Source organism: Macrobrachium rosenbergii, chromosome 42, assembly GCF_040412425.1.
Source record: "Macrobrachium rosenbergii isolate ZJJX-2024 chromosome 42, ASM4041242v1, whole genome shotgun sequence".
Taxonomy (NCBI): Eukaryota; Metazoa; Arthropoda; class Malacostraca; order Decapoda; family Palaemonidae; genus Macrobrachium; species Macrobrachium rosenbergii.
In genome coordinates this window covers 40,205,042-40,217,392 of record NC_089782.1, presented here as the reverse complement: position 1 = coordinate 40,217,392, position 12,351 = coordinate 40,205,042, and the positions used below count along the sequence as shown (strand labels likewise).

Genomic DNA, 12,351 nt, shown 5'->3' with positions numbered 1-12,351 from the left:
CTTTGGTTTGACAACTGAGCACTGAGTCGGTGGAGTTGGGCTTTCTCCTGCACGCTTAAGTCAGTATTTTCTTCTTGTGCTTGTAGATTGTGGCTTCAGCAGTTTTTTAGTTGACCTTCAGGAAATGGTTATTTAGTCCCACTTCCTGCTCTTCATTTCAAGAGGTTTTCTGGATGCAACACTTCCTCCAGACTTGCTCACCCCTTTGGAAAGGTTGAACCTTTCCATGAAAGATTAATTAGGCAGTTCACTCCATCAGTCCATTGATTGATCAATGGTTACTGCATGAATAGTTTTGCACTCATCCTGCAATGAGATCTTGTCCTGATAGGAGTGGCTGGAGTAAGGAGCTTAAGTGTATCAATCACTTCTCACTGAAAGTTGCCTTCAGCTGTAATTATGACTTGGGTTCTTTAGGCTATTCTTCTGTGGTTGTGATGAGGTAGGTGCACCCTTCTAGGTTTGGTCCAATGTGCAGTGTGCAGACCTCAGCTCCTGCAAGAACCATGGGGATTTCCCGTATGTCGTTGGTGAATATTTGCCACTTTTCATTGTCTTGCTGTTTCCTTGCATCTCCGTGCTTTTGAGGGCCATCTGCATTCATCCCATCTTGTTTCCTCCGGAGTTCATGCAGATATTGGTGTGAATAACTTCCATGCTTCTTCGAACCTAAGGATTCCTGTTTGCATGGCCCAATCCTCAGGCTCTCCGAAGGGTTTCACTGCTTTCTCACTTTGCCCCTGACAGTTTCCATCAAGGTTTACTTGGGTCTTCTTAAGAGTCGTCAAAGGATTGGAGAGCATGGCCTCCTCACTATGTTGGAACTATGAGATCCTTGCTCGCTCTCCCCTTCTGCTGGCTCACTTTGGTTTCCTGTACAATCAATGCCCTGGGTTAAGATGGTTCTTTTAAAATATTTCAACTTTATGGTGGTGACAGCAATTATAAACATTTAGTAGAAACTTTCAAATTTGAATCTCAATTATTTTCTGGGCAAGTGATAATCTCCCAGTCCACCACTCTGTTGCTATTGCATGCAACTCCTAGTTCCTCTTTGGAAAGGTCGATATCGTTCTCCGCTAGCACTTTGCTGGGCCCGCGTTTGATTCCCCGACCGGCCAATGAAGAATTAAAGGAATTTATTTCTGGTGATAGGAATTCATTTCTCGCTATAATGTGGTTCGGATTCCACAATAAGCTGTAGGTCCCATTGCTAGGTAACCAGTTGGTTCTTAGCCACGTAAAATAAGTCTAATCCTTCGGGCCAGCCCTAGGAGAGCTGTTAATCAGCTCAGTGGTCTGGTTAAACTAAGGTATACTTAACTTTTTTGCATGCAACTCCTACTCTATAGTGTTTTGTGTTGCTACTATTTTCTTAGGGTACCCTCCTATACCTATGTTCTATTTTTATGCATCCATAACTTTCATATCTCTCTCCTGCTCCTGATGAAATTAGGGTATTAAAGCAATTACTCTTGAGGAGAACCCTGAAATAATCACCAAGCATGAAGGCTGCATGCCCATAAATCCCATTGCATATAAACCTACATTTTAACAGTTAACAATCTCAATCACCTTCCAAGGAAAAGAAGCGTATTCCATTCATTCTACTGATGATCCAGGGTAAGGCAAGAATTCTTTCCGAGACCTTGGTGTGAGTATCAATGATCCTACACATAAGCAGCAGTTTGTAGCCAAGTCACGGGTGGTTTCAGCACTTCAAAAGGCATCATTTTTCTATTTATGTCTTCAAACATTCTTCAGTTCCTGTGTTTGCATCGTTGTGCATTCATCATGGGTAATTGTACACCCATTCTGTTTTTCACTTTCAATACATGTTCTACCAATTACACAAGATACCAAAACCATTATGATAAAATAATGTTTGAGTTAATGATTTTGCCCAACTGTAAGCTGAAGCAAGTGTTCTAAGAATGTTTAAGGCAGAATGCACTAGACTATGATGTTCATTACAGTAAATTGTAACTCAATTTATAAAAGCATTGGTTAATATTCCCTTAAGAACAAGTGCATTTTCAACAGAGTGTTGGCCCATAACCCTTTGGAGTTTGCTCTGATAACTTGTCCTCCAGCATGTCTTGTGATAGCTTTTTGTTCCCCATGAAGAATCTGGTACTTCATGGTTGCCACCACGGTCAATCCCTCCGCGCAATTTTGTCCCATGCAGAGCAAGGTCATGGGACCCGTGTTCATCAACATCCTTCCCATTGTAAGTACTGTATTCATAAAGATCCCTTTTGATGGCAGTTCCACAATAATGTTTCCTAACTTTTCTTGTTCCCGGTGATTCAACATGTTGGGAACATAGGCACTCCTTTTACCTTTGGTTGGTGTACAGAGCAGCCTACACTGGCCAGTCTTCTCACACTCCTTTGTTTTCCTGGACCCCTGTTGAGTCGTCATGTCAGGATTATGGTCACCCACTTCACTACTGCTTCTTGTGATTGAGAAAGAAAAAGGTCAGGTTTCTTTGCTTGTTGGCTTTCAATTTCTTCTCTAGAAGTATACAACAAGCTTTTAGCCATGTCAGTTCATCCCACATCTCCCTATCATCCATTCCCTCCTTCAGCATCAATAGTTCCATCAGTTATCTGCACAGTACAGGCAGTCCCCGGTTATCGGTGGGGGTTCCGTTCTTAGGGTGTGATGATAACCGAAAATCGCCCCTAATAAAAAATCGGCGATTTTCGGCAAGTTTTGGGGCTTATCGGGGCAGAAAAGTGCCAATTTTCAGTTATCAGTGCCTTTGTTAGGTATGCATCAGTGCTGAAAAGCGGAAATCGGCAATTTTCGGCGCCAAACATCGCAGATCAGCGCTAAAAAGAGGAAATCGACAATTTTCGGCGCCAAAAATCGCAGGTTTTCGTCACTAAACAAGCGCCATAAAACCAGATCACCATTAACCAAGCCCGCCGTTAACCGGTGACTGCCTGTACCATGGAATTACAAAGGAGATCCAGACTGGTCCTCTGACATAATCCTGTCAGTTGGGCTCCCTCAGTTTTGTTCTTCCCAGTGAGACTCAGAAGCCTTGGATCGAAGGAAAGGTTAGGCATTTTTGCACCCCTTCTTGTTTGGGCAATGCTGAGAGACTTGGAGGTTGTGGGTGTTGCTAGGACTTAGATTATTCTCACTGATCCTTTTCCTTTTGGTCACAGTGACGATGGTTTCAGGCTCTCGATGGCAGGTTCTCTCCCTTTGCCCTTCATACTCTTGCTAGAATTTGAAGTTGGTAAAATTTACAGGCCTCCTGTCAACACTGATCTTCGTTTTAGTAATACAAACTTTTCACCAAGTAATGTCACTAGGCTTTCCTTCTCTTTTATTGGTCTTGGACTCACCTGCTCTTCAGGCTTTCCCTGGAGGAACGGCTTTCTAACAGAACTTTTCGTGCTTGTTTGCCCTTGGATGCTTATAGCTCCAAGGAATTCCTTGAGCCTTTGAATCACTCCCTGTCAGTGGTCCTCTCAGCCTCACATGTCATTTCTGAGACACCATCTTCTCAGAGCTGTGTTCCTATTTGCCCTTCCCTCTTCTATGCACTTCAGTGGACATCATACCTCTTTCCCCTACCCAAACTGCTGGAGTTTGCAGGGAATTTCAGCTGGCCTCAGAGTTTGTACATAAAAGGGACCTCTCAAGTTGTGCATACAACAGCTTGTCTTTCCTACCCTCTCACTCCAGTCCATCCTATCTCTAGAGTGACTGGAATCATACTCTCTCTAAACACTTCTTTCACATTATCTTCCATGGTTCCCTGGCTGTGTACGGTTAAAAGTTTCTTGGAGGCCCTAACCCAGCTCAGTGGTTTCTCAGAACCTCAACCAACTCAGGAACAACCCCTTGGAGTTCCAGCATTTTCCTTTTCTCTGATGTTTAACCTTAACAGTGTGTTTTTCTTCAAGTACCCAACTTTATTCCATACGTATTTACTATGTGTGTGCTATTCTGGTATAAGTCTTAAATTCCATCAATTATTTCAAGAAAATACTTAAATTTCTGAGGTCAATGTTACCTATAGAAAGAGATATGTTGCATACTGATAGTGGAATTTGACTAATGTGCATGGTGGAACTTTCCTCCGTCAACTTTTCATGTAGTTGTAGCTGGGTCCAATTTATAAGGAATACCACTATTTCTGATTGATGGGTTTGTATAGGAAATTATTTTATTAAAAAAAAAAATATATTTTTCTACATCTTATTTGAAAAAATCATCTTTACCACATATGTCTGTCGGTCCGAATACCAGAAAAGTTGTATAAGATGCAGTGTAAAATCCAAGTTACCAAAAAGTAAAGATGTGAAGAGGAAGACAACCGAAGTCTAAAATTATATTAACAGTAAATTATGACCATACAGACAACCAAGCCTGGCAGCAGAACGCACCATTAAAGGACTGGAAAGACAAAAGCAAGAAAAACATTTACGGTGTACAGGGGAAATTAAGAAAAGACATACTCCATACCTCTGAAATTTCTAAATAAAAGAGCAATACAGTACTGATGAAAGAACAGACTGCAAGAAAGATGAAAAACTGTCTTCGCGAAAAGAAATAAAAGAGAAGTATCACCTTGATGGGAAATAAAGCTGTAAGCACATACTCAAGTGGTTATCAGAACTGAAAGCATTTTTCAAGGAAACTGACTTTTACATGTGTACACAAAACTCAAATATCCATGATTAAGCTATGTGATGGAATCTTTGACGCTCCTCGAAATAGGTTTTTAGGATATGAACAGTATTCAGAGCTGAACATCAAACAAGTTGTGCTCTTTTTGTGACAGGCCCAGTGCTGCCTTCCAGCTGCCTTTATCAACAGAACAACAATTATATGAAGCAAAACAGCAATCCAGGTTAAAATCAACTACAGTACAGTACAGCACATGATGTTTACCTCAGTTCAAAGTTAAAATTTCTCTTAGTAATTTTAGTAAACTAGATTACATTCAACTACTACGGTAGGAGATCGAAAATTTAATGGCTGAAGACATTATAAAGGGAAAATTAACAGGGTCTACCATATCCCTTACCTTTTACACAGAACCACATAACAGTAATGGCACTAACAGATTCAAACTGAGCAAAATATATCTGCTATTAAAATATATTCTGACCAAAAATGCATAACAATAACACTAAATAAAAAAGATCTGCAGTACAAACATTCTATTCAGTTACAAATGACTTTGAAAGGAACATTAATTTGGGTAAAGGAGCGTAAATTCAGGCAGCAAGAAGCTGAAAAGCATAAATTTACACTTACGGTACATATCTAGCTATATCTCAGCAACAGTTTGAGAATTACACAGCTTATTGTATAAAAACCATTTCTGTATATAAATGAAAATTTTACAATTTTCATTACTGAATATTAATTCCAATAGGACCAAAGTCATTCTTTTTTTTAGCAAATACAGCTTTCGTTAATGAAATTGTTTGGTTAAGCTACTTTTCATAATAATAATAATAATAATAATAATAATAATAATAATAATAATAATAATAATAATAATAATAATAATAATACTGATGCTTTAATAATAATAATAATAATAATAATAATAATAATAATAATAATAATAATAATAATAATAATAATAATCACCATCAAGCAAATATAATTAGTAAAATGCATGAATAAAAGTCAAGGTTTGACAAAAGTCCTGACAAGCAAATACACTATAATTTAACGCTTCCTTATCAATACATTTAACTCTGATTAGAAGCAACATGCAAAACAACACAGGTTTGTAAAGAGGCTTTCTTTCATTACAGATATTTGTGAAAGTACCAGTACATTTCATTAACACTTTTAACATAGCATTATGACTTGTTCTCACTTATAAATGTACTTAACGCTGCTTACCTTTCATGAATATACCACTCTTACAAAAATTATTTACAGTACTAACAATCTGCAAGCTGCTTAGCGCAATTATAAATTCATTTTATGCCTTTTTTTTCAGAAAACAATAATGGTTTTTATAACCATTCAACTAGAATGTGACATCATAGTTAAACTGTTGCTGATACTACCAATGCATATTCAAATACTGAAAATGGAAAACAACAGTGTAATCTACACTAGTTATCATTCACTAAGTTTACTTACATTTTTTCCACTGTTCGTTACAGCAGCTCCTTATGTGCAGCACCATTAAAAAGTTATTTGAGCCTTGTAAATGCTGAAATGCTTGAACTGTCACTTGTAAATAAACTTACCTGAAATGTTATTACCTTCTACAAAGGTAAACTGGAATGACCTGTTGTGCTGAAGCTAAGCGGTGAGCAATTCCATACCTATTCACACTAAGTGACACCAAGTGTTGTCTACGGTACTACGTACTATTGACATACCTGGTGATGGTATGTGGATGGTGGTGGTGGATAAGTGGCAGGAGGCTGTGTGGGTAAAGGTAGTTGTCCTGAGTGTGGGCCAGGGTGTGAGCCAGGATGTGGGCCAGGGTGGGGGCCTTGGTACCTTACAGTGCCATACTGTGGCCCTCCACTCCCTCCTCCACCCCCGCCACCCCCACCCTGCTGCGGCCCGCTACTTTGCTGCGGTCCGCCTGCCTGCTGCTGCTGTGGGTGGTGTGGTTTTTGCTGAGGTCCTGGCCCCACCCACTGAGCTGTCCCCGCACCTTGTTGAGGCGGTTGTTGGGAACCTGCTTGGTGAGGGCCAGGACCCTGTTGTGGACCCTGAGATTGCTGCTGCTGCTGCTGCTGCTGCTGCTGTTGTTGCTGCTGCTGCTGCTGCTGCTGCTGTGGAGGTGGCTGTGGTTGTGCAGAGTGTGGGGGGTGGGGGGCATGTCTATACTGTACAACACCAGGACCCTGACATGGGTTGGATGGGGGTCGCCCACCCTTGCCAGGTGGACCGCCCCCCGCATGACCACCAGGATAACCAGGCCGAGGACCATTACTTGCCTGGAACACAGAATAAAAAAAAAAGAAAAATAAAAACATCACAGCAAGCTAATTCCCACGTATTTTACACAATCCAGTACATCCAAAACATGTACCAAAACTATTAACATTTTACGTCATTCTATGAGTACTGCACTAACAATTTCCCCCATAAACACGATTTGATAACCAAACATGTCAACAAATGGACTTGAACAGTAGCGTATTCCCAAACCATTTTAATCTTGGTTGATAGTTCTTTTCACTATCAACCATCTTGTATTGTTTTATTCTAAACTATAATACTCAATGTAGGTACATGTTAGGATTCCTGACAACAAATACCTAGACTAAAGGACTATGATTACAGTATCCTCTTAAGAAAACACAAACTGACAAAACACTACCGCCTAAAGAAAACATACTTAACACATTTCTGCTGCCCCTCTCCTTTCTCTAGTATTTCTCTAGTGAAGTATCCATGACCATTCACTAACATGCAATGGGTGAAATAGTACTCACAGCTCCACCATTCATGATAATACTTGTGTGCAGGTGTAATCTACAAAATATATATGAAGTATATATACACTGATTTATAACATGAATGACCCTATGCTCCTTGTCTAGCTACTGGGAAAAGTACAACTCGGGTTTCATTACAGTAAGTTGAACTAATAAATCATTAGTGCCTGGCATCAACTAGATCACAATTAATACTCCAGGATATGGAATGTTTATCTTCTTTGTATCATCTCGATCCAGGTTCCATAACCCAGGAATTACTTTTAAGCTCAAGTTCAAATTGTCTTTCAAATGATTACCTCAGTCTGGAATGAAGTGAATCTCCTAAATAATCGTCTCTGATACAATTAATCTGCAAAATAATTTGATTTATGGAATACTGTGAGATTAAATCTGCCAATTATTTATGTTCAACTTTTCTTCAAGTACAGTAACTTTTTCTAATATAACCAACACAAAAATTATGCAATCTCAAAAATTTTACGCTCCTATGACAAAGGTACTTCAACTGTTCCTGTTAATAGTTATAAAAAATCACTAGACACTTGGCTTTAGCAAAATGCCAAAGCCAAAAAATGTGCAGAGCAATGTCAATTCACTTGTCAGGTTGTACAAAATATATGCTCGAAAAAGCCATGGAATACAAACATTTAAAATACTGTGTTTGGAAATTCTGACCAGAGTTAAAACGAATTTGCTATTTTAAATCATGCTGTAGTTGTAAAACAAATCACACCAACTCAAAAGGAACACAAAATTTAGAACCTGCTTGTGTATTCTGACAGACAAGAGCTGCACTAATTGAAGTGTTCTCGACATGAACCTAAACCTGCGATTATACTGTACGAGCCAAATTAAAGAAAAGATCCTTAATTCAGCAGTTCTTGGTGAATTTAACATTCCATATTCGCTACAATCAAGTGAGATATAACTCCATAAAAATGCAAAAATGCTCTTCACTAGTCACATGCAATACATATTTGTACTTTCCATCATTGGTCAAAATGGAACACAGGTGCTGCTTGCAATGCAGTTCAACATTCCCTTGTTTCCTTTATGTAGACATCCTGTATTTTCCTTCATTACTATAATGACAGTTAAAAGTACGTTCATAAGTAAAGATTTTCCTCAGATCCAATTTTCCTGAAATTCCATAAACCATACTTACTGAACAGGTGGGATCCAAGAGCAACATTTCTTCCAAGATTACATATATATGGATGAAAACATTCAAAAAGGGCATATACAAAATTCAAGATTAGAACGGAGCGGTTTCACATAATCTGGAAAATGCGCTATTGCGATTCCATAACATAATTTAGTCTTGGAGCTCGACATGCCAGTTAAAAGTTATGCTGAAGAGAACTGCATTTACAATAAAGCAGAAAAGCAACTGAATATGCCATGTGCAATTAATGTAGAAAATTTATCAGTGTACTGTATTTTCAGCTTAGAGCTTCAAATTCCCAGATCCCAGAGTTAAGAAGGAGAGAACAGCATGCAGTCACAGTAAGTTCTCTTGGAATTCAATGTTTCAGTCAATACATACTACTGCAACAGATTTCAGTACCAGAAGAGAACTGTATTAAGAGAGCAGTGATGTACCCAAGCTTTTCCTTCATGATTGGGCCACAAATTGAAATCTTTTGGATCAGAACTCTTTCTGATTGATTTGGAGATCAAAATTTTCCTACAATGTCTAGCATATAGAAGACTAGGCAAATATATGCAATACAAAAGTAAGAGTCACGGTTAAATAATATACACAAAAAAGTAGCATGGGAGTAAATAAAAAAAAGTAAATAGTAACACAGGCTAACGTTAATATCTCATTTACACAATCTTAGAAATACAAATAATACATTTAGAATAACACGATATCATACCACTCAAAATTTCATTGTAACTAATGCATTCTACACCTATTTGTAGCCAAAATGCATGTTAACATTTACAAAAATCAATTTTATATATATAAATATATATATACCTATGCTATAGCCTGCCTTTCAATACTTTCTGGATATCTTACATTTAACTGCAATTCCTCATAGTTCCTAACCTAAACTATGCTGTATTGTACACATTACTTTCAATTTAAGAGATATATAGTAACAAACTTATCACATCCAAAATGGTGGATAAGGATGGCATAATCAAAATATGGTAGGTACAGAAGTCCATTTAGCTGGTGTGTGTGTGTGATTTTCACTTAGGTGCACAAAAAGGACACTTTTCTTTTGGCTAGTTCTCTGACTGAATATTGATGTTGACCAAATCTCTTAATGTTTTTGCGACAAATATGTATTGCCAGTCGGGAATTCCTGGATAACCAAGTACTGAAAATTAGAAAACAGGTAGACACATGTTATCCAGCTCATATTTTGGACTCTTGCAACACTAAAGCTGTTAAAACATCTTATAATAAGGGTGAGGGGAAGAAAGAATTATCTTTGGAAACCATTTTTACATGTAATTTCACTGGCTTTCAATCAATAAAATTAATGCATAAAATATTCAGTGTAAAATGTACCTAAGTGTGAAATCAGGTAACTGATTGGTCCCTTAGAATGATAATTATTAGATGTAGAATACTGTTCCCAGAAATCTTGAATCCGAGTTGAAGCAACTCACAATGTAAAATAATATTAATTTATGCCAGACCTATACACTTTTGACATTATTCTACCCATGGTTTTAGATGAAGATATAACAGAGAAACTAAAGCATGTCAGGACACCTGACTAATGTCCTCTGCCCCCAAATGTTCAATCCAAGTACCTGACTTAATCCTAGACAACTGTTCCTCACTTAAAAATAATTCAAGTGTAAAGACCTCTGTATGTATTAATATGGATATACACCCCTTTAATCTTAAGTTTTTGTTTGTAAAGCAAGTCTTCTCTGTAATCTTTTGTTCCATTGTTGTAGTTTGCTTTGAAATGCCTTGGAGTAAATGTGAAAGAACTTGCACACTTTCATTTCACTTTCCTGGTGGCAATATATCTGTTATTCCTGTGACAAAACTTAAACATAGTAATGTATGTATATGAGTGTATATTTATAAATATACAAAATATATATATACATATATATATATATATATAATATACATAAATAAAGATAAAATCCATGAAGGAAACGGAAACACTGGAGTGCTGCGAGGCCTTTCGATGCTAGGTCCTTTACTTAGCAGACTCGAGTCTGCTAAGTAAAGGAGCTAGCATCAAAACCCTCACAGCACTCAACTGTTTCCGTTTCCTTCGTGATTTTATCTTTATTTATATATTCATCACGTTCCATATTTTCGTGATTCAGTTATACATATAATATATACATATATATATGATAATAATCATATATATATATATATATATATATATATATATATATATATATATATATATATATATATAGATACACATAACAGATATGCAAATTTATATAACACACACACATTACCACAGGTGAAAAATAAGAGGTTTTGACTTATTTCCAAGCCATTGTGAAGGAAATAAAATAAGAGGTTTTAACTTTTTTCACCTGGAAATAAAATCTTAATTTTTCAATGTGATATATATATATATATATATATATATATATATATATATATATATATATATATATATATATATATATATATATATATATATATATATATATATATAATATTTATATATATATATATATATATATATATATATATATATATATATATATATATATAATTTGTACAACAAATGTTATATTTGTTATTCAATACTGAACATTAAGAGAGAGAGAGAGAGAGAGAGAGAGAGAGAGAGAGAGAGAGACTGTCTAGTACAAGATAAACTTCCCAGACTTCAGGAGCTGCTGGCTAAACCTGCGATTAGCTATAAACAGAACTTTTCCCATAACTTCGATTAAAAACTATCCTGCAAGACGAAGTTAAGCAGTATCAACAGCGTCACGGGAAATAGTTTGTAATCTACAGTGGTTTGCTTAAAACTTAACTTTACACTTTTTTAAAGGTAATTCATAAATGAAATATACTTTTTTAAAGGTAGTTCATAAATTAAGTATACTTCTTAAAGGTAATTCATAAATGAAACATTCATTCATTAGTAGTAACACAATTTCAGATCAGCAACAATTAAGATTAAAATTAAATGTAAATAACAGAAAGCATCAGCTTTCATTTCCCTTCTACTGAAGTGCCAATGTACACATCAAATGTCATGAAATTCAATTCTGAATCAATAATTTCAAATCAATCAGTCTTAAATAAATTTCCTACTAAAATCAATTGCCTACTAAGATCAATTTTCTGCTAAAATAAATTTCCTACTAAAACCGGAGTTATGTCATACTGGGAGTATCGAGTCCTTAGACTTTAAGCAGTGCTGCTTCGCTGCACCAAGCTGACAAAATTGTTCCGGTCCTGAAACAGCCCAAAATAAAGTTGTACGTAACCTATCCAAAAACTTTGGGTACCGCAATCTATTTCCAAAAGCATAACAAACACATTCAATACAAAAATTTATTAAAATTCACTTACTGAAAATAAAATGTCACACGGAAAAACAGAACGACAGCTTAACGTTAGTTTCTTTGCTGAACGAGCTACGAATAAATCATGAGAGAGAGAGAGAGAGAGAGAGAGAGAGAGAGAGAGAGAGAGAGAGAGAGAGAGAGAGAGAGAGAGAGAGAATAAACTAAACTATGCGGTTATTTTCACATAAATTGACCCCAAAAACAAGTCTGTACAAGCGAAATCAGTTATTCAAATGAATTAAAATGTTACATGATAACTCGACTCAACCCAATAACAAACGATCGCATGCAAACAAAAGTTCTCATCTTTGTCTTATTAACATTAACATTACTACTACTACTACTACAGTAGTAGTAGTAG

The 12,351-nt window shown here is 36.6% G+C and overlaps 1 protein-coding gene across 7 annotated transcripts in view; it reads right to left on the bottom strand.

The window, feature by feature from the left end:
• shep (alan shepard) overlaps positions 1 to 12,351 on the bottom strand; it is a 213,753-nt gene that overhangs the window by 34,144 nt on the left and 167,258 nt on the right. For all 7 annotated transcript variants that reach the window (XM_067086197.1, XM_067086199.1, XM_067086194.1 and 4 more), the window contains one exon: positions 6,381 to 6,950. In XM_067086197.1, coding sequence (XP_066942298.1) covers positions 6,381 to 6,950 — 570 coding nt within the window. The remainder of the gene's footprint in view (positions 1 to 6,380; positions 6,951 to 12,351) is intronic.